Below are 22,636 nucleotides of genomic sequence, written 5' to 3' on the forward strand. Positions count from 1 at the left end.
GGTGGATAAATGAAACGTAGTTCCAAAAAGGGATACTTACAATTAATCCCCATAAATTGGTAGTTTGTAAATTGAGATCTCATATATACAAACGTTTGGGCACTTCAAGCCAAATTACATATTTTGTTGAAGATGAAAATAAATGAATATTGGCTTTGCACATACCTGTCAATAACCTGAACAATTATAAACTGAGCATATGGAAAAGGAAAGGTTACCAGGGGTGTCACTAGGCCTAGGTATTTGCAGCATATGTTCCCCAGTAAAATGTGGAAAGGTTTCTCAAACAAATGTAAATATATAAATGGACATGTAAAGTGCAAATGTAATGGTCATAAAATATAAACTGCTTCTAGAATGTTAAATGGAGCATATATAGCTACTGTGAGTGGGAAGCTTTTTACTTCCGGTTGGGGTAAAATGGAGTATGTATAGCCACTGAGGGGTTGAAGTGAGATGGTGTACATATATGGCTGTATGGTATGGGGAAGGGGCTGAGATGCTGTATGTATAGCCACTGAGAGGTAGAAGGGGCAAGCTGATCTATATATGGCAGTATGATGTGAAGAATGGTGGGTGAGATTGTGTATGTATAGCCACTGAGGGGTAGAAAAGGCAGGGTGATGTATATATGGCTGTATAATGCAGAGAAGGGGGGTGAGATTGTGTTCAGATCCCACCAGGAGCACTATCAGCATGAAGATTGTACATTGTGTTGTAGTCTCTGCCCCAGCCCAAAAACATAGTATGTCAACCAGCATACTCATGCCAGCAGGAGCAAACAGTCTATGCACTCAGGAATTGGTGGAAAATCTATTTGCTTTATATCAATGAACAAAATAAATAGTAAGCGGTAATGAACCCATAGCAAACAAAATTCATATTTCTGTGACTTGGCTTCAGAGTTACTGAACTTTGTACATCATCATTATACTCTGCCCTATACGTCTTTTATCATTCTCATCATTACGTAATATATAACCAAGAAATGAATAGGTGATACTAGGGAAACTGCTTCCTAATTCTGACTGTTACAGGCAGTTATCCTCTCATATGAATACATGAGACTGAGATCTAAAAATATATACATTTCCCCAACACTTGTCCTTACACAGCAATCTTCATAAAACTTAAGGTTTAGAAAATCCCTATAAAATAAAAACAGCATAGTACTTCTCATAAAAATGCAATCTAAACATTCAAAAATAAAAATGTAACATGAAGTAAGGCATGTAGACCTCTGCAGCTATGGCTCAAATCAGATCATTAGGAATACTGAGCTATAATATTAAAAGTAGAAATCTCCTGATTCCTGCCTGCGCAATGCAATAAAATCTTACCTGGCACACAAGGAAGAAAGTTTTGGTCTCTCACTGCTCGTAGCTTCAGAGTAAAAGTGGCTGAGTGACTAGAACAGATGACATTGGAGAGGTGACAAATGTCAAATCTTCTATGATTTGTTTACACCAGAGAACTTGCCTCACTAGCAAAGTGTTAGTTCAAACTCAGCACCGCACATAAGAGCTCTCCATTATCTTTAATGACTTAAAAAACGAAAAGCAGTGAAAGTACATGAAATGCTATCTCTTTATACTGAGTTTATAACAGTATTACGCACATTGGGGAGTTAGGCAATTCTAGATGCACTGCACAATCTACCACTAATTTTACAAAATGTGCATGGGGATTCACTACTTCCATAGATGATAAATGACAGCCTCTCTGATTTGGGGTTGTTGAGTGTATGCATAGTATATGTGTGTGGCATGCTGACCATCTATCAACACTCAGATCACTTGTTCATTAGGCTCTGAGCTTGTTCACACCTTTGTGTATGCAGTAATGTATATTTATAAGGTGGAAAATGTAGATTGCATGTATTTTTGAATTTACCCTACGGCATATTTAGCAAACATTTAGCCGGGCCAAAAAAAAAGTCACAACCTGGATGTAGCTAAGCAAATAGGTAAGAGACTTCCATTGGACAATTACTGCAGTGATTAATATGTTTCATCTGGCAACAAATGAGATCAGCTGCCTACCTGAATATACTGAATGACCGTGTTTCTCCATCAATGGATTTTTTTCTTTCCTGACGGCACGGGCATATTGCAAGATGACAATGCCAGGATTCATTGGGCTCAAACTATGAAAGAGTGGTTCAGGGAACATGATGCATAATTTTCACGCATGGATTGGCCACCACAGAATTCAAACCTTAACCCCATTTGGGATGCGCTGGAGAAGACTTTACGGAGTAGTCCTAGACTACCATCATCACTACAAGATCTTGGTGAAAAATGAATGCAACTCTGGATGGAAATAAATGTTGTGACATTGCATAAGCTTATTGAAACGTTGTCACGGTGAATGTCGTAATCAAAGCTAAAGGCGGTCTAACTAAATATTAGAGAGTGTGTGGCTTTTTTTTGGCCAGGCAGTATATGTTAATAAGTTAAGAACTAATATTATGCTAGTATATTGTAAATACACTATTGATGTTCTTGTCCAGTAAATATAAATGGCCTTATCACGCCAGAAACACTCATAAGGATTTTTCAGTGACAACTACATTGCCATCTGCTCCCCATTCGCCATCTCATTCCCCGGTCTACTTCACAGTCATCACCACAAAGCGTACTCTGCTCTGCTGTCATTAACACATTGACCTGTTGCATCCCTTTCCCCACTAGGCTGTCTGATCTACTCCAGTGTCACTACCACACTATCCAATTAGCTGCACTATCACAACCAAAGTGTCCAATCTCTCAACTTTAATAATACTCAGCCAGCTCCACCCTCAACAGTGGCTGCAACCTGGCTATTGACTGGCCACTCTGGAGGAAAGTAATTTAATTAATTAAACTAAAACATGCCTAAGGTAAAAACAGTGGTGAAGTGCAAGCACCAAGTACCTGTGTTGGTGTTTAAGTAAATTCTCTGGGAAGCCCCTTTCGACCTCAAGACCACAGTGGCTGGGCTGTTCTCTAAGTTGACACTGAGCCCCACGTTTTCCTGGTGCTGTCCCTGTCACTTACCAAAGCCACGTTGAGCAGTAGGAGCACTGGCAGGTGACAAATAAATAACAGCGGTGGAGATCAAATGAAAGAAGGGTGCGGCTTAATCTCAATTTGAGGATACGTTGTATGGCCCCATATACAGCCTGGGTCTAAAGTCCAAAGGACTCCATGATAACACAGATATCAGTTTGAAGACTATCAAGTTATTAAGGCACCAGTAGGTACCTGCTCTTCAGCACTGTTGTTACCATAGACTCATTTGTAGGCTGGGTAAAGTTCAGTTTACATGGAAATCCCAAGGACAGAGGTAGCCTGAAGGAAAAACACATGGCATGTAGCTCTGTTGCATGAGCCTGCTCCAATTAACTGATTTTCTTACTAGTTCACTTGGTTATTGTACAGTCTAACTCTAACCAACTTGTAGTTCACACTGGCACCAAGTCAAGAAAGGGGAGGTCTAAATGGGTACAATACTTTTGGCCAACTAAATTATGTTTCACAGGATCAGATATATAAAAAGGACAAGAGCAAGAAATGGGGATGATCAAAAATCCAGAAACATGTACCGGTATTTCTTTTACAGCAACCTTTGACAAACGTTAGTGGAATGACCAGGTACAAGTGTATATGAAATCACTTATGAAAGGTTGAGTTAATACAGTATACCTGCATATCATTCATCTGTCAGCAAATCTTAATGGAGTTCTAAAGAGAATTAAAAACAACCCTGCTGCTTCTCTAAAAAAAATATCCAGCTATCTGCCCCCCTGCAAAAGAAGCTCCCCGCTCCAGCGGGCACCAAATGAAAATGGTCTTCATTACGTCCAGACGCCAATGCATTCTAACACGTATGTCAGATAGTGTGTTCCCTGCTGGGTGCTAATATCCAACACACCCAGGAATGCTGGATAGCAGCAAGGCCTGAAGCTCATGCAGATAGTGAAAATTTCACTCTCTTTGTCTTAGTGACCATTGTCACCCGCTCTAAAGTGAGAAAACATTTTTTTTTTTAAGTAATAAGAGTTCTTTGCAATCTGGTAAAATATTAAAGTGCAGAAAGCACAAAAGTACAAAATCAGGAAAAACAAAAACATTCCCTATGTGGGTGTAGCTAACAATATATATTAGAATCCAAAATCTTTATTTAATAGGACTAATATTTATCTGTTCCATAACTAATATATCTAATTTGACTGTTTAGGAACACTGTAAATGATGCTCCCATTGGGATGCCAGTGTAATAAGGTTTGCTCCCACACTGTAGATGCCACTGTTCCTGAACATCTTGGCCCATTACAGGCAGTGAAAAAATAATAAATCTACTGGTAGGATCAACACGTAATATAGGGTGACTTATAAAACCAAAAAATGCAGTGAGTGTTAAAGCTATTTACAAATATGTGTCATATATGCAATGTTTGATTTTCTCCTTAGTTACAATTTAGGAATAAGAACTCTTTATTGCATAAAGCTGATAGACATCCAAATGGGAAGTTTGTTCTCGGTTTACACGAGTTAGACTGATAAACACTGTGACAGTCTGTAGTTCTAGTATTTGTACCATCGGCAGTGATTACAATTGTCACATTTAAATTATTTATGTTACTTTTAATATTTTCCAGTCCTTTCTCAAAAGAAACAGTTGTACAAAAAGGAATTTAATTTGCAAATGTTGTTAGGAGAATTTTACTAAAAAATCCAGATGATTACTTTTTTGGCCTCATAGGAAATACTGTATGATCAGAGTTCTTACAACTTTAGACTTTGCCTCATTATAAGAAGGAACAGTATGAGATATGTTATAATATCTTCCTACAGATTTCTCTTTACTAGATCAGTGTCCAGTATAAAACACCCTCAGGACTGAAGACGTTTATTACAAGTATTTGTGTAGGCTGGTATTTAGGATGTGTATGAATCTGTCAGTGTGCATGACAGAGCTGGGACTCTGAAGATATTTATAACCTGGCAGAAAAAACATTTAGGACTTACCAATGTCATTGCTCTTATCTGATGAGTCTCTGTCTGGAGTGCTGGATACAGTACTGATTCCTACCTCTGCTTTTGGGCTCTCGCTCCTGTGTGGCAGAAAAGTAAAAGATGATTCATAAGATATTTCTTTTCTCCTAATGTATGCAGGAATACACAAGATGCACATTTGCAGATATACCTCAAACAGGAGAAATCTGCATTTAGATACATTCAGTGAACACAGTCTTCCTCATTTTATCCTTTAGTTCATTGTGTACAGCTGGTTAAACTGTTTATTAATACCCTTTAAAAATGACATTATAGAAAATCCATAGTATTTAAAAGTTACATGAAAGAGGATCTATAGCCTTTTAAAATTACAATAAAGGGGGATCCGTAGTATTTAAAAAGGTACATTGAAGGGGATCCATAGCCTTTTAAAGTTATATTAAAGGGGTCCATAGTATTTAAAAGTTACCTTAAAGGGGTATCCATCATCTTTTAAAGTTACATTAAAGTCGATTCCTAGTCTTTTAAATTTACATTAACCATTTCACTGCCACCGACTTAAGGCTTAAGGCGGAACACAACTGTTTGTAGCTGGTCACCTCAGTATGCCTTATGTCGGTGGCTTTCTCCCTTCTGCTATAAGCTCATGATAGCTTTAGGGACCATGAACTTTTATCAGAATGGTCCCCCCGTGACGGTCTCCTTTAAAATAATAGCTGTCATCAGCGGCTGAAAAGCTATCAGCCAAAAATCTGGTCATCTCCCCCCCTCGCCGCCAACAGCATCTGCAGGCTCTCCTGCCCTATCCATGCTTCTCCTTGGATCCCCGCTGCTCTCCCCCGCCTATATGGGCTGAGGCAGCGGGGATCCGAGGAGAAAATGACAGCTGAAGCTGGCGGAGGAGGATGACAGCTGCTCTGTGTGTGGCCGAGTGGAGGATCCGATTTACCATTGTATGCAGAGCAGCTGATCACTCCAGTGTTTGTAAACAACTGGGGACACATAGTACTACCGTGTTTCCCCGAAAGTAAGACCTACCCCGAAAATAAGACCTAGTGCTATATTCGGGGATTTCTGTAATATAAGACCTACCCCGAAAATAAGACCTAGTTCGGGGTAGGTCTTATATTACAGACATCTTACCTTCGGGGTAGCTGCACATGTAATTCAATTTCACATGTGAAGACCGGCCGCAGCTCCCTCCCGCCCCCTCGCCCGTCCACCTACCCGCACGCTGTTGCTCTCTGGATGACATCAGAGCGGAGAGGCAGCTCCCTCCCGCCCCCGTACCAGACACGCCCCCACCCCCCTGCCAGACACGCCCGCACGCACGCCCACCTGTGTTTCTGTTTGTGGCTCCCTGGACGGCAGAGCGGACAGCAGCAGCCAGGTAAGACATCCCCCGAAAATAAGACCTAGTGTCTTTTTTCGTGAAAAAAAATAAATAAAGACACTGTCTTATTTTCGGGGAAACACGGTATGTGTCCCTAGTTATGAATGAACAGGAGTGCTTTACATCACTTCCTGTTCATTCATGAGTTTCTGAATGGGTAGTAGCACTCACTATAGAGGTTTCTACCCACTCATAACTGGATAATAGTAAAGCTTTTACTATCACCAGTTTCTGAATAAATGGGAAGCCTCTGTACTGAGTGATCTCCATTCATTTAGAACAGAGGCTGCAGAAAAAAAGATGGAGGACTCTGTGTCCTCAATTTCTTTTTCTATTTCAAAAGGGAAATGTCAGGGGCCTGTTTAGACCCCTGATATTTCCTCAAAGCCCCCCCCCCCCCCAGCAGTAAAAATAACAAAAATAACAAATGCTACAGAACACATCGCAGTGCGTGATTATTTCTTTTCAAAATAACATAATTTAACTGTGTGGCAGTGTGTGGCAAAACGTTGTGACTCATTGCTGTGCGTTGTGATACACTGTGTTGCGGTTAAATGTACGCAAAAAGGCGCAATGTAACATTTTACAAATATTTGTTATTTATTAAATCAATACAGTTTTATCTTTTAGATTTAGTCGTAAATTGTCGATGCTATATGAATACCTGCAATAAATTCTTGAAAACACTTTTTTTTATATAGCTCCCTGCCTAGGGATTTCCACATGGGGAGCAGGCGACATATGCATATTGTGACCTTGAGAAAGGTCTTTCCTGGATGACCATTGCCAAAAGTCTATATTTAAAGTATGTTTGAAGGCTTCTGTATGCCAGGCTAAACAAGTCCTAAATCTAGTTACTATGTGATATGCAAGCCTCTGAAAGTAAACAAAAAAACATTTTTACCTTCCCTGAGTGAACCAAATGATTCTTCTTTTGTTTCTCCCATGCTTCCCCACCCAGACACTGCAGCTCACAGTGGGAGGGTTCCAGCAACAGAGGCAGTGCTGTCAATCCAGAAAGTAGTGGGTAGGATTAGGTGTGGCCAGATGCTGACTGATAAGCTACAGGTTTGTCAACCAGCAGTGACAATGCTAATAGCCACGTCCCCTGCAACTTTCATCCCATTGTATTGCAAGCAGACACAGCCTACAAAAGGTCGGCAACTCTAGAGTAGTGAATTCTAGAGTAGTGCAGCAGTGTTGCCACAGCATCACTGGGAGCTGCATTAGGTGGACTTTACGGGCAGATCAACAAGCAGGTGTGGAACTTTGCAGGGGAACCAAAAGAAAATAGCACATGCAGATGCAATCGTATATATAAATGATATATTGTATGAAAGGGATTCCTCGATCAAACCGCATTGATGGACGTATATGCTCTATTTTTTCTTTAGCCCGCAAGTGGAACGGAAAAAAAAATACGGCAGTGTATGTCCAGCTTAAGAGTACTTGCAGATTTAATTCTGCTATGAATTGCTGACATTCTACAACACAGCTTTTTTCACTGACCCAAGCTTAGCAGGCAGTAGAAGATAAATATAACTCCACTGCTAGTACATCATACTCAGATTACATAATTGCCAAAGGAGTCACCTTTACAACATCCAAGTCTGTCAAGTTATTACAGAAACTAGGAGAAGCCTATAGAGGGCCCAGTAATTCATTTAGAGCTCAATTTCTCATGAGGCCTAGAAAAGTATCAGCTAAATAAATTAGACGTATAGTTTCATTTCTATCATGTTGCTTTTTAAGACATCTACTAAGAAAATGTTCATCTGATGTAACCGGTCTACGCTGAACATTATAGGGGAAATATTAATATCTATGTATTAAAGAAGAACTCCGGGCAAAACCTTCATTAACCCTTGCAGTGGGGCAACCCAGCACTGCAAGTGTTGACCGCTTGTTTTGGTGTAGGGAGGAAATTAAAAAAAAGTTATACTCACCCAATACTCAGGGCTTCCTGTAATTGGGTAACAATGCTGCTGCACTGCTCCTGAATTGAGAACAGCATTTTCACCATCATGTAGGTGATTCCTGCTTCTGTCATAGTGGGGTGAATAGACATTGCAGGGTGCATGGCTATCAGCATTGTCACTGCAGAATCAAAAGCCTGTAGTGTGTCAGTCAGCACCTGGTCACACCTAGCCCTGCAAACTTCTCTCCAGATTGACAGTAATGCCCCTGATATTAAAACCCTCCCACTGTAAGCTGCAGTGTCTGGAAGGTGGAGCATGTTAGGCATAAGTGTGCAATCACCAAAAAATCGCAAACCACTCACAAGTGAACGGAGGGTCTGTTGACCTTCCAGTTTCCTTCCAATCTGTTGCGTTCTGTCTCGGTTTTTTTTTGGCAAGTTTTATGTGCAGTAACATGTTCCGAGTGGACATACATAACTGTAATCTTATTTATGCCTGCCATGATTGTGTTATATGCTCCCCCTCCCAATCTTGAATCTGCTAGAAAACAAAGGAGGACTGTAGGCAAACAGAGTTGAAATACATTTTTAATCCTGTCTAGACCGTCTTGTGAATTACATACTTCAGCCACCCTGAAAGTCAGATGCACAACCCCAATTTCACCTGTTTCCACTATGATAACTGCATAACGAATCAACATTATCACTTCTGTCCAGTGAGCAGGGAGGTGACCCAAGAAGCCATATAGCTGAACCAGGAAGTAATAGAGCACGTTTCCTGGCTGTGCAGTGTGGTTTTGCGAAAACCAGTGGAAGTAATCATGGCCACTGACAGCCAAAAGCAAAGCAATAAAGACATCATTTTTTTCACTAGATGACAAGTTTGTAATCGTGCAGAATTGCAAAAGGGACGCTAACAGTTTCTCTTACATACCTCCAGAATCTTGAATCTCTGCCCCACAGTACCCTGCGAGCCCTGCAAATCTACAGTATATGCAAATACAGAATTTTCAGGAAGTCAGCAATTAGGTACTCTCCCCTATTTTACCACTTCGCACAGTCAATTGTGGGCACCAGTCATGGGCACTGGCTTTTTCCAAACCAGAAACCCAGAGCCTAGGCATAGAAGTGTAGAGTTTCAGGATTCTATAGGTACTGTGTGTGTAGGCACCTGGTGGTACTGACTTTCTGACTCTACACTGGTTTATAGTTATAACCGGTTAGCTTTAGATTTCTGAGCCACAGATATATCAAACAACAAGTAAAGTAGGGGTCTCTGTATTAAAACCTTACCTTGTGTGTGTTACAGGTCCTGCTGGTCTCTCTGGTCTTCTTGGTGGCAATGTGCCTGCTTTATTTGAAGAGGTTGTTTTTGGAGGACGAGGCTTCTTTGGAGGTATAGCAGGCACTGAGTGCTTTAGGGGGGGATCTACTTTGTGATCTCTCTCTGGCCTCTCTGCAAAATAAAATCATATATTTTGATATTACCAGGAAAGTGTTTTATGTCCAAAAGCATACATACATACGCAGTATAAAGCTGAAGAAAATTGATAAACCCTGTTAGGAACAGCAAAATATAAATAGAACAGTAGCATTAGATATGTGCAAAGTGATTCATTCATCTATATGGTTACCAAAAAGTGCTGACCGTAGCTTGTTCCTAAACAAAATGCTTCATAAATATTCAGTGAACCTGCTACTTTAGTCTAAGAAAGGGAAAGGAGGGCAATTTCAACAATGTGTACCGTGCAGTTTAGGACACAGTCCAGTAAATAAGAATGCTAATCCAGTGAAGTAAATGTGTTGCCATCCAACCAGGTTCTGCCTGATGAATGACAACTGTATCCTGGACTGTCTCCTGAACTGGTGAGACTACATAAGAGTTCTTATAACAGGCCCTAATATACTTGTTTAAACAGGAGGCTCTCCTTTCTGTACCTGTATTATCAGTAATATTAGAATCAGCAATATAACCAGTCAAATAAATAAATACAATTAACAATTAAAATGCATGTTTTGTATTGGAATTCCAGCCAAAAATATTTGTGAGTGAGGTAAAAGTTAGAACCTTGATAGGCTTCAAGGCCCCTTTCACACGGGTGGTCCAATCGGGTTTGCCTGTCATTTTTTCAGGTGGACACGATCAAATGCCCAATGTAAATCTATAGGCAGCCATGTGTAAACAGACAGGCATCCGTTTAAACCCAGTTACACCCAACTTCGGCCAGGTTGGGAAAAACAAACGGATCAGAGATGCACAAGTCGTCTCCTAATCAGGCCCTGTGAAAGGGGCCTTATTCTCACTGCTGAGATTCCTCCCACCCCTTCTATCTCAGTAATAATGGCCTCTGAAAGAGGAAGTACAGGAAAACCTCCCCAACACAGAGCAGACAGCAATGAAAAAGAGATTTTAACAAATCCCCATATTTAAAAAAATGTTTTTTTATTGCTGTAATGTCATCATTGGAGACATTTTCCCACTTCCTGCATCAGTGATATAAAGTATATTTCCACGTTTGCAGCCAAATTGGGATAACACCTATTTTATAATTGTTACATGTTCCCATTCACATAGTGTAAGCTAAAAAAAACCTTTTTACAATTTAAATTGCTTTTACTTGGGTTAGGGTTTCTGGGCTTTAAGGGTTAAAATTTCTACTTGCTGCTTCTTTGTAATGTTGGGCAGAGCGGTGAGGGGTTAAATTATTAAATGCCTGGCTTAGCTACTGTATGTTAAAGGAGAACTGCGGGGCAACCTTTTTTGCCCATAGTTCTCTTCGGGGCCATGGGAGGACATATACTAATGTCCTCTGGTGACCCAAAACTCAGCATATAGGGGCTATTGCCCACTATATGCTGAGAGCGCAGAGCCATGCCACAACCGGGACAGATCCTGACAATACTGTCAAGGTCCACCCCTCTGCCTGATTGACAGCTGCCTCTGCCCCTCTAGAAGCAGAGCCAGCTGTGCCCGCCCCCTACCCCATCCATTCCCCCCAGTCAGCGCTAGAAAAATAGAGGGGGGGGGGATCTCTGTGGGGAGGGATACCTGACAGTCAACACTCTGCAGGGAGAGGATCGGGAAATCAGCGATCGGTGGTATGTGTTCGCTGATTTCTCGATCAATAGAGCCGATCTGTGACAACTTCAGCGTCACAGGTCAGCTTGAATTTTGGGGATGAGTGTTTTTGACTAGCCCCCTAATTCTCCTTTAATGGAGTTAATAAGAGAAACACAATCCTCAAATTTCAGTCCTAAGTCTTTCTATAAAGAAGGTGCTCAGAAAAACCTGGATTCAGCTATCTTGCCTGCTACACAGCGGCGTATCTGCCATGAGGCAAACAAGGCGTTTGCCTCGGGCAGCAGAGTCCACTTGCGGCCCGTGGGCCGGTACTTTGTGACCCGCAGCCAGCTCAGATGTCAGGTACGCGGTCACGGACCGCATACCTGACTTGCGGGAGCAGCTACACGGTCTGCATCTCTGTCGGATGCAGACCGTGTATCTGAGTCTGCGCCTGCAGTCGGATCCTTTCGGCCAGCGTTCACTGAAAGGATTGTGCAGGATCAATTGGGAAGGTCTGCAGACCGGGACAGACGTGCCACCTCACAGCCTCCTCCCTGCAACAAGGTAAGCAGAAGAGGGGGCTCTAGATTATATTTTATATGAGGGGGAAGGGGGGATTTTAAATGTGTGTGGGGGGACACAGACTGGGGTTGTAAAATATATATATATAAACCTACAGATATGAATGGGGTCTTATTGTGTGTATATTGGTGTCTGTAGTGCCATAGAGGATACAGTTAAATTTTATTTTATAGTATGAAATTTGGCAAGCGGCCCCCATGAGAGAAGAAAATTTGTCGAGTGGCTCCAGAGACGGAAGAGGCGGGGGGCGAAGATGGAGGAGGCAGGGGACAGAGACAGACGGAGTAGTCGCCGGAGCTCCAGTTGGGCAGCGAAGATGACAAGGAGGCTGTGTTGGACACCGAGGATGAGGAGGCCGTCCAGTCGGGCGCCAAGGACAAGGAGGCCGTGTACCAAAGAGGTTAGGCCGTGCAAGGTAAGAGGACTGTGCTGGCAGAGCCCAGCATAGATTCTGCACAGCCCACCAAAGAGTCTCAGGTGTGCTGTGCAATACCCTTTGGTTGGCTCTGCAGGATCCGTAGGGGGCTTTGTCGGGTCTCAGGGGGGCTTTGCAGGATCCATAGTGTACTCTGCAGCCTGCAAAGCTCACCACAGATCCTGCAGAACCTTCCCGAGATCCTGCAGTATCCGGGTTTTAGGGGGCTTTAAAGGATCTGTGGTGGGCTTTGCAGAATCCATAGGGGGCAGCCTGCAAAGCCCACCACAAACCTTGCAGAGCCCTCCTGAGACCACAGTCGGGTGGGGTAAATTTAGGGGGGGGGGAACGCCAGAAACCAGAATACACCACTGCTGCTACAACAAAACATCTAAAAGGTAAGTAATGTTTTTTTTAAGAATTAGTTTTCCATATGCTGTGTGAATAGGAACAGATAAACATATAGAGGGGTTTTCTCAAATTTAAACTGTAAAGATGTTCTAAAGATTTTAAAGATCTAATGTTTTATGATTTGCAAATACATACACCAAAAATACTGTATATACTGAATATTTTTAATTCCTTATGCTTATATATGATGCTAAAAAAGACAATGAAGACCTAATAGTGTAATATTTGACCTGTTATTACTTATGTCTTAAAGTGACCCCTTATGTGAGTAGTGCAAGTTCTTTCAGTGCCTGTGTCCACCTGCTTTAAATCCACCATGCTTTTGACATCAATTAAAGATGCTTCCAAGATTATTCAGAATTAATTGCAGGTGCATGTAACCTGTAGGTGACCTGCCTCATACATAGGGTTGCCACCTTTTGTTCAAGCGAAACCCGAACACTCTAGCGACGCACGGCCATTTTTTTTCGGGAGAATGAGTTGCGGCGTATTCATATGTAAATAGCGCCACCCATTCATATGTAAATATCATGTCAGACTATTTTCAGTGGGGAGCCAGTAGGCCCTACCTTCATTTTGGTTGCCCCTGTCTGCCTGACATCTTGTGTCTGGGTTTCTGCTGCCATGAAACCCAGACACAGCATTCAAAACCCGAACTGTCCGGGTGAATCCTGGACAGGTGGCAACCCTACTCATACAGCTCCCATAGACTTGTCTGAACAGTTTTAAAACAGTAGAAAAAAATGCAAATAACCTAGCAGTGGTTTAAATGTAGTCAGAGTAGCTCTTTATTTGATAACACGGTGTGAAAATAATAGTGCTGCAACTTATGGCAACCAGACATCAACAGTCATTAATCTGATGGCAGCCTAAACAGGAACATGTCTATGCTTTTGGCAGAACTGCCGGGATCTCTACATGCAGTCTTTCTGCAATATTGTCTCCGTTTCTAAAGCTGGAAGAGCTACTAATGCAAATCATGATATCTCCTATACCAGACACACAGAATTATTTGCTGCTTTAAGATAATTGGGAGCACTGCTGGGTCTGATCCATTCATATGATTAATAGCTCTGCCATGCTGAGGAGGAATGGACACACACCGTCCCTAATGTCTTGAATTCTTCTGCATGCATATCTACTGCAATATAGCTCATAAATGTTTTGACATGTACTATAGCTTTTCTGAAACTGCATTGAGATTCTGTTCTTTATGGAGTTGATGTTTAAATACTGACATCTAACTAGATGATATGACAAACAATAGTACATTTTTGCTTTTTCAAGGTGCTGTTAAACAGGTCATGTAGACCAGTGGTTCACAACCGGTGTAACCTCAGGACCCACATTTGTCCCTGGTCATTAAGTCGCGACCCAAGTCACACCGCACTGAAACACGTGGCATTGCTGAACCGGTGCGGGCGATCAAACTGTAGGTTGGAGGTGTGTTTGGGGTGCTATTCAAATAAATGGCAATGCAACACACCTCCCACACCTGAAATCGCGGTAGGTGCAATTTTGCTTGGTACAGTGCGTTAATCGCATGGGACTGTACTAGTGTGAACGGGCCTTCAAAAACACTGACAGACACACACAACCACAGACACAACCTCACACACACATATACACACACTCAAAAAAAAAAAAAATATATGTTTTTTTGAAGATCCACCCTGTCTCCCTATCTTAGGAGAACTGGATTGGATGCTTAGCTTGGGGTCCAGTGTGGGCTACTGTGCTATGATGGAGCTCCATCTATAAGCGCATTGCTTGTACAGCTCCCTTGCGTGCCCTGTAGAGGTGCCGGGAGCCAGAATGTGACGTCACTCCCGTCCCGGCTGCTTGGCGTGTGAACTGACAGTGCTGCGCTATGGGGAGGCTGAGGGGCCTCTCACCTAGAAAACTGGAAGGCATGCGGTGACCCACTGAAAAGGGGGTCGGGACAGACCAGTTGAGAACCAAGGATGTAGACCAGGGGTAGCCAAACTCCGGCCCTCCAGCTGTGGTGAAACTACAAATCCCATGATGCATCTCTCTCCGGGAGTCATGTCTGTGGCTATGAGAATCTTGCAATGCCTCATGGGATTTGTAGTTCCACCACAGCTGGAGGGCCGGAGTTTGGCTACCCTTGATGTAGACTATAACCCTTAGAACCTTTGAAGGTTATAATCTGTGCTTCAAGCATCAGGAACTCTTACTATTGTTAATGGAGATTTTCCAACTTTTTTACCTGGCCAGTTCTTCCTTTTCTCATGTGGCCCCTTTTACACGGGTGCCAGTTCTGTTGCATATAAAACTGATGAATACAGAATGAAGGGAATTTATCAAAACTGGAGCAGACAAAACCTGGAGCAGCTGAGCATGGTAACCAATCAGTCTCTCTCTTTCATTTTCAAACCTTAACTGAACAAACTGAAGAGAGAAGCTGATTGGCTGCCATACACAGCTGCTCCAAATTTTGTCTGCTCCAGTTGTGATAAATTCCCCTTAATTAGTTTTCATCAGTTTGCATATGTGTTTTCAGTTTAGGTCCATTTACATTCAGTTTTTCATCCACTTTTATCCTTTTTAAAAATAATTTTTTTTCAGGTTTGTTGAAAAAATAAAGCTTATTTTGCTAGTTTCATGATATTCCTGGCCATGATTGCTGCACAAAATGGATGACCCTGTGCATGCCCTCCCTGGTGAATAATAAAAACAGACATCAACTAAACGGACGTAAACTGACAACGTCTGTTTACATCCATTCGGTTCTGTCTAGGCCCACAAAAAAGGAAAAGGATGTAAACCTGCAGCCAGTGCTACAGATACAGCTACAGAAAATGGACATGTCTTCCTGCCTGTATTTGCTCAGGAAACCTCTACCCTTTATGAAAAGCTTTAGAATGTATATGGTCTGGCCTAATTTGAAGAGGGCAAATGTACAACATGGATTTTCTGTAAGTAATTTGATTGTAGGTATATTATATCACCTTTCACAGATTACACAACTATTATTATTTGGACTGAATCTTCAGTATTTACCCATTGTATACTATCACTAAACAAAACTATCTAAAGGACTCACCTTTTTCCTCAGGCCTATGTGGCAGAGTTTCAGGCCTTTCTGGAGGGATCTTCCTGATTTCCTGTTTCCTATCCGATGTGCCTACTGCAATCAAAGACAATGTAAAGTCACCATCCCGATAAACGTGTTCTTTTGCACAAGAAGGAGGAATTGATTGTAACTGAGGGGTTATAAAAAGGAAAAACACACAGACCCCAGGGAAGCGAGCAAGACAATGTAATAGAAGGGGCTTAGTCAGGACACCTTGGCTGAAGTGAGATTATCTTGTCTAGCTGGATATTCAGCCTACTTTAAATTCATATATGCAAAGTCACCACAAAGATTTGATCCTAGCTTAGCAAAGGAGGCTGATATAAGTAAAGCCAAACTCTGCAGAAGAAGGCTTGTCCACCTCTGTATGTTCAGTAATGTGATATAATCCTAGGTCACTAGCAATGTAATGATCTGCTCTTTTCCTGTGTGTAACTCCATCATGACATTAAAGCAAAGTAAAAATAGAAATGCATTATAATTATCTCATTATATCACTCATGACTTAAAGTAAGCCAGCTTTTCTAGATGTGTTTAACCCATTTATACTGAATTATTTTTTCATTTTACTGAATTTTGTTTAAAGAAAATATTAATACTAAATCTCAAAAGGGAAACACGGCTTTCCAAACAAGCACACTCCATGAAGGATTTTTGATCTCTATGGTTCTTTATGCTTCTGAATCAACATTGAAATACCAGGGAACACGTCTTGTGTTATAAGGTGTATTTTTTAAGGGACTCTGTCACTTTTTTTAGGTCTCTTAAAAGCTCACCCCTCAACCTATTATATCATCTTCGCCACGCTCCCAAGCTGCTCCACTGCTTTGTTTATGCCCTGCCAAATTACCTGATAATATGGAGCAGTAGAGGTCTTCTCACAGAATACTGTGCTTGGGCCTGAGCAGCCAGTCACATACCTCCCAACTGTCCCTAATTTGGAGGGACTGTGCCTCATTGGGTACCAAAGTCACCCGTCTCTCTTTCCTCCTCTGTTGCCCTCCTTTTGACCTGATGTACAGATATCTATGAAAAGGTTCTATTTATCTACCGAAGGTGTTATTCGGCAATTAAACCTTTATCTTATCTCTTAATTATTGTTTTTTGTTTTTTTTATTGTCATTATTGTTTGCTATTGTGAAAAGCCAGTAAAAAGAAAAAGTAATGGTGGAAAACAAAACAGTTTTAGGTTTAACCAATAATTTTTGACATATACATTTCTAAAGTTCCACAAAACAGGGGACGTAGCAGGAGGTGTGTCCATTGCCTAAAGGCATTGTACTGGAACGTGTCCCTCTTTCCCATCTCAGATAGGTTGGGAGGATGTCAGCAGAGCAAACCTGTGTAAGATACAACGCAGCACTTACACATGGTTTTAACTTTCAACGTGGATAGAGTGGGGGAAAGAGAACTGGTCGGCACAAGTTCAACGACTGAGTTTTCAAGAGACTTTGCCTCCTAGGACCTGAAAGGGCAGTGAAGTCTAACACTATAAGGTGTGCTTTTGGCCTGCAGCTTGATGCAAAAAAATAAATACAATCATGTCAAATAAAAACCGAATCAATATATCTAATACCATTGTTACATGTGTAAATGCATGAGGTTATCAGTATACAATATTTTTCATTAAAAAGGTTCTATGAGACTAACTAAATATTTCACAGCTGCAAGCAGTCAACAACAACAACAGTCAACCGCAGCAGTTGCACTGGTGAGACAACTCTAGGTCCCCAAAAAGTTGTTCACCGTTACTAATTAAGACTGATAGATGCATTTTGTATACTGTGACTGTTCTTTGCACTGTAATGGTAATGCATTATTGTTAGGTTTAGCTGTAGTCAGGATGACACATCCTCACATTTCTTCAAACCTAGTTACTTTTGACAGAAAAGATCATCATATTAAGAGCGTAAGATAGATGCACACCTACCTGTTCCTGCCTTGTTTACAGGAGCTGATGGAGGGGGTGGCTTCTTAGGTCTCTGTGGAATAACATAATAAATGTAATAACACAAAAAAAAACACATTTAAAACACAGCTTATGTGGTATGAAAATTTTCTAAACACAAAAAAACTTTATGATTCACAGCATAAGATTTGAGACAGATGAGGCTTAGAAAAGACAATGGGAAATTGTGGACTACACATAGCCAAACGTCAAAATAGGTTCTACCTTTGGAAAAATTCAATAAATCTTATGCAGCAGAAATATTTTTACTCTTACCCAAAGAATCAGAAATAGGATAATCAGTAAGATTATAAACACTAAGTAAAACACTTCCCATCCTAGGTTGATAACACTCCCCAACCACACTGTATCTAATGGCAGAGCACGTTGCGTAGGACAGGAAGTGCGTTAGGATTCAAGAACAGCTTCTTTCATCATCTACATAACATAGGTAGGAGCAGTTCTGTAGTTCACAAAGGTTGACTTAGGCCGGGCTGATAACAATGTTTGAGTTTTTAGTGCAGCATTTGTTAGCCCACTACAGGAAGTTAGAAGCTTTGCACTTATACATCTCCGTAACATGTTTTGTAGTCCACAGAGAGCACTTAGAACAATTGTTACTGATTACAGTGCAGTGGAGGCACAAAGCACAGAAAGATATTAGCTCACTGGATTTCGGGAAGGATCAACATGTATTGTTTGGTGTAATTACCATAATAATAGGGAGCAAGTCAGAGAAATTCATTGTTAGCATTCACATGCACTTTAGGCCTTTCAATAACCCAAACTCATAGTCTGGGTCTTCAGAAGCCTATCAAATGCAGGAACAATATGTGGATGCTATAGATTCCCTACTGAAAATACAAGGGATGCTATAAAAATTGCCTAATATATACACACTAGCATCAAAATAGTATTTGGATTTCTACCAATGTGTATGTCTACTATTTCTATGCAAAGTTGCATATTTAATCCATGGTCAGGCCTATGGTGGCATGCCACTATTCCTGACCACGTGTCTTTTGTACAGGGTACTAAGAAAATAGCTGAAAAATAATATAAATTGAGTTGCCTTCCAAAAGGTTTTACATATATTTAGATTAATTGTCCCTGTAAATGTTATGAAATGGAAAATGTGTTCACACAAAAACACCTATAATCCTTAAATAAACATGAATGCTGCAACCACTAACAGAGTCTAATGTGCTATTTCACTTGCCTAATGGATTTGTTGATGAAAGATCCTACGCGGCTTAGCAGGTGCATATTTACATTGCATATAATGTTCTCTGGAGATTAAATTGAATAACTCTAATATGATAGGGTAAGCAAGAATATAGGGTATGTATATTCATTTTGGATAATTTGAAATGCACTGCTGTTTGTTAACTTCCTGCCAGTATACCATTGAAACATCAAGACCTGCAAATTACAATATATTGTATGCTTTACTTTTCCTACAAACATATTATTGGCTAAATGTTTTTTAGAACCCTAATTCAATAGACTAAAATTACTTTTATCAGAACAGAATAAAAAAGTTTTACTCTTTTACTATGTAACAGTCAAAACCCATTAATGCCTGGCAGGGCAATTTTAGTGTTCCAAATTCAATTTATGTCGTTTCAGTATAAGTGTTTGTCAGAAAAAGCGGGCAGGGACGTGAAATTTGAAGTAAATTTGAAAGCTGTAATAACGCATAATACATATTATACCTAAAATATACCCAAAATCAGAGGAGCACTCTAACCTAAGGTCAGACTATGTGCATTTGAGGTGCTCCTAAAAACCTATACAGGTGAAAATTAGTACCCAGCAGATGTGTAAAGATTTGCAGTAAGCAGTATAGTAGAGTGTGAGATGATTATCTGTTTATTCAAATTATAATGGACCTCGTATATAAAATGTGGTGGCAAAGAAACTCGAAATAAAAAGACAAGCATCCAACCAGTCACTTTGGGCAATGCAGAAAGAGGGTTTTGGTAGGGGAGGAGGAATATGGGGGGAGAGGAGAGACTGTGGTCAATTAAGGTCAATGGCTGCACCTGAGGAGATAACAGGATTTTTCAGTCTGCACCAGAGGACATAATAAGATTTTTTAGTCCAATATAAAAAAGGTGTAGCCTGTCCAATAATGCCAAGTAGTGTGGAATTTTGCATCAGTACTCTTAATGGACCTAGTAAGCTTCCCCATTCATTAACTACTTCTGGGCCGCAATACATCTATAGACATGTTCTTGGTATTGTTTTTAACAGCAGATGATTGCCGTTAAGGTACAAGCGATCCGGCGTCTGTACTGCCGCGGATCGTTTGTACCGTGTGCCGATGTCCCCTCCACACCCCCTGCCACCGTTGGCTTCTCTGGGCACCGCTGTCACCGTGCGGTGACTGGGAGCGGCTCGGCGGGTCTCCCTGCAATGATCGGAGAGAGTCATCAGCTTCCACCTGCTGATCTTGCCTCCGATCACTGGACCCGGAAGTGATGTGTATTACATCACTTCTGGTGTCACTCGTTACACTCTCCGGCTCTTAGAGCCAGGAGATAAAGCTGGGGAAGCAAATCTCTGCTTCCTCAGCTTCTTTGGGGTCCCTAGGTGACATTAGGGGTCTGAAAGACCCCTGATGTCTCCATAAAGAGGACCTGTTATGTCCTATCTGCTATTACATAGGGTGCTTGTTAGCACCCTATGTGATAGCAATAGGGCTAGTGTAAAAAAAAATTATAAAAATGAAAGTGACATATAAGAAAAATAAAAAAATGCAAGTCCCCCGCCCCCCACGTGCACGCACATACACATGCAAACACGTGTTGGTGCGCCTACGTGCAAAAACAACATTTGCGCTACACATGTTACATATTGCGTCGGAGAGAGAGCAATAATTCTCGCCCTGTCAATCACTTTAGTTAGCACTAAATTGATGAGCGGTAAAAGCGTTTAAAGTGTTTCCCACGGGAAATTTGTGGTATTGACTTTTTTGCGTCTTCACGGGCAAACGCAATTTTAAGGCTTGGCATGTTTGGTATCTATTTATCCGGCGTGACCCGGTCTTTCATATTTTACCAAAAAATTGGGTATTATATTCTGTTTCTGTAGACTAAATTTTCATTTAGTTTATTTTTTCTTCAAAATACTGGTTTGAGAAACGTTTGCGCAAAAACCATTCGACATAAAAAATTGCAACTAGCCTTTTTTTATTTTACAGGGCCTCTGCTTTCAGAACATATATTGTTTGGGGGTTTGAAGCTGTTTTCTAGGCAGCAATTTATATTTTATCATGTGTGCGCAAATAGTAAGAAAATGCCCCGGACAGCAAGTGGTTAAATGTTGCTAATGAGGTGGAGCCATTTTTGGATTGTGGGCAGTGATAGCTTTTTCTATAGTACAGGGATACTGGTACGCGCAAGGTAAACCATGTGTATTATGACAGATCGTTTGTATGTTTTCAGTGGAAATGTATTGTGGCATATCCAGAAGAACACAGGTTCCTTGGGTATGGGGTAATCTGTGAATTTTAGGGTAATAGCATGGACCAGAAGAGAGTCCAAAAAGAGTTGTATGGCAGGGCAGGGCAGGACCATAAAATATGCAGCAGGGCTAGAAACACATCTCCACCAAGTAAAACATTAGAGTTTCATGTAATAACCATTTTAAAAAAAACATACAAATAGCTGTGCTTGGAGTTGGATTTTAAAATGTGCTTGAGTTCCTGGACCTGCTCTCCTGCTGTAGCCATAATGAGGAGTTTCTTTCCTCCCTCTTAGATTTTTGTATTCACTTTATATCAAGGAGAATGCAACAGCAAGAGCAGGAACAGACATAGATGGATGGGAGCAACCAAAACTTTCCAATGGACACGGACAAAGTCACAAATTATGACAAGGTGCAAAATATTCTTTATCTAAAAAAAGTCCTATTTATCCATCTATCTATCTATTCATACGTACACATGCAGTGCCGCTGTCCAGCGAGAAGAAACGAATATGTGAAATTAATGTTGCAGGCATAAGGTAGAATTACCAGGTTAACATGTGATGTGAAGGTAAAAATTGATTGTAAATGGTCTTAGGGGAGTCATATATAACATTGAAAGCAGCCGTTTCTGCCATGAAGGCTCAAATCTTTCACTTAGCATAATGGATGACCTAATCTGACCCAGGTAGGTGGGTGTAATTTCCAGCCACCAATGAATTATACAGTTTTACTCATACTTCCTGGCGTCTAGTCAGGCCTATTTTGTACTTAAGATGTTAAAAAGACAGGCAGACTTGAAACTGTAGGCAATACTCCATATAATACCTCAAGCCTGTTTTGCTGTTCTTTTGGCCAAGAAAATTATATTTACCCTTACACGATACTATATTTTATAACCGCAAGATGCACAATGGAGTTTCCTGGCACTCAATTCCATTGAGTTCGCTGCTTTAAACTGACTACACTTTTTATCTTCGCCTCTAAGAACAGGTTTTAGTTTACTAAATCCCTTGCTCCCAGTAACGATTCAAACTCTGCGGAATCACTATAAGTCAAGAAAATCATAATAAATACTTTAAAATCCTTCAACAAATTTTACTTGAACCTATAGAACATAATTTGAGCACGACATTCTAGGTATTTGCAATGTTCATAGTAAGATACACTTACATAGAAAACTAACTTCTGCACAAGTTCTTTTATAGCTCATATTAAATAATAAGTAACCAGTGCACAAAACCTAACATTAAGCAGGGAAGGTCTATTTTGGGTTGTGCTTTCCGTTAGCATTTCCCTTTCTAACAACTAGCATTTTAGGAAAAATATACAAAGTG

The 22,636-nt window shown here is 40.9% G+C and overlaps 1 protein-coding gene across 1 annotated transcript in view; it reads right to left on the bottom strand.

The window, feature by feature from the left end:
- Positions 1 to 22,636, bottom strand: part of SH3KBP1 (SH3 domain containing kinase binding protein 1) — a 281,799-nt gene that overhangs the window by 22,281 nt on the left and 236,882 nt on the right. The window contains exons 10-13 of the mRNA XM_018554851.1: positions 17,811 to 17,862; positions 15,851 to 15,931; positions 9,605 to 9,767; positions 5,013 to 5,098 (exon numbers count right to left, since the gene is read on the bottom strand). Coding sequence (XP_018410353.1) covers positions 5,013 to 5,098; positions 9,605 to 9,767; positions 15,851 to 15,931; positions 17,811 to 17,862 — 382 coding nt within the window. The remainder of the gene's footprint in view (positions 1 to 5,012; positions 5,099 to 9,604; positions 9,768 to 15,850; positions 15,932 to 17,810; positions 17,863 to 22,636) is intronic.

The sequence above is a fragment of the Nanorana parkeri genome, unplaced genomic scaffold (assembly GCF_000935625.1).
Source record: "Nanorana parkeri isolate BGI_ZX_2015 unplaced genomic scaffold, ASM93562v1 scaffold175, whole genome shotgun sequence".
Lineage (NCBI taxonomy): Eukaryota > Metazoa > Chordata > Amphibia > Anura > Dicroglossidae > Nanorana > Nanorana parkeri.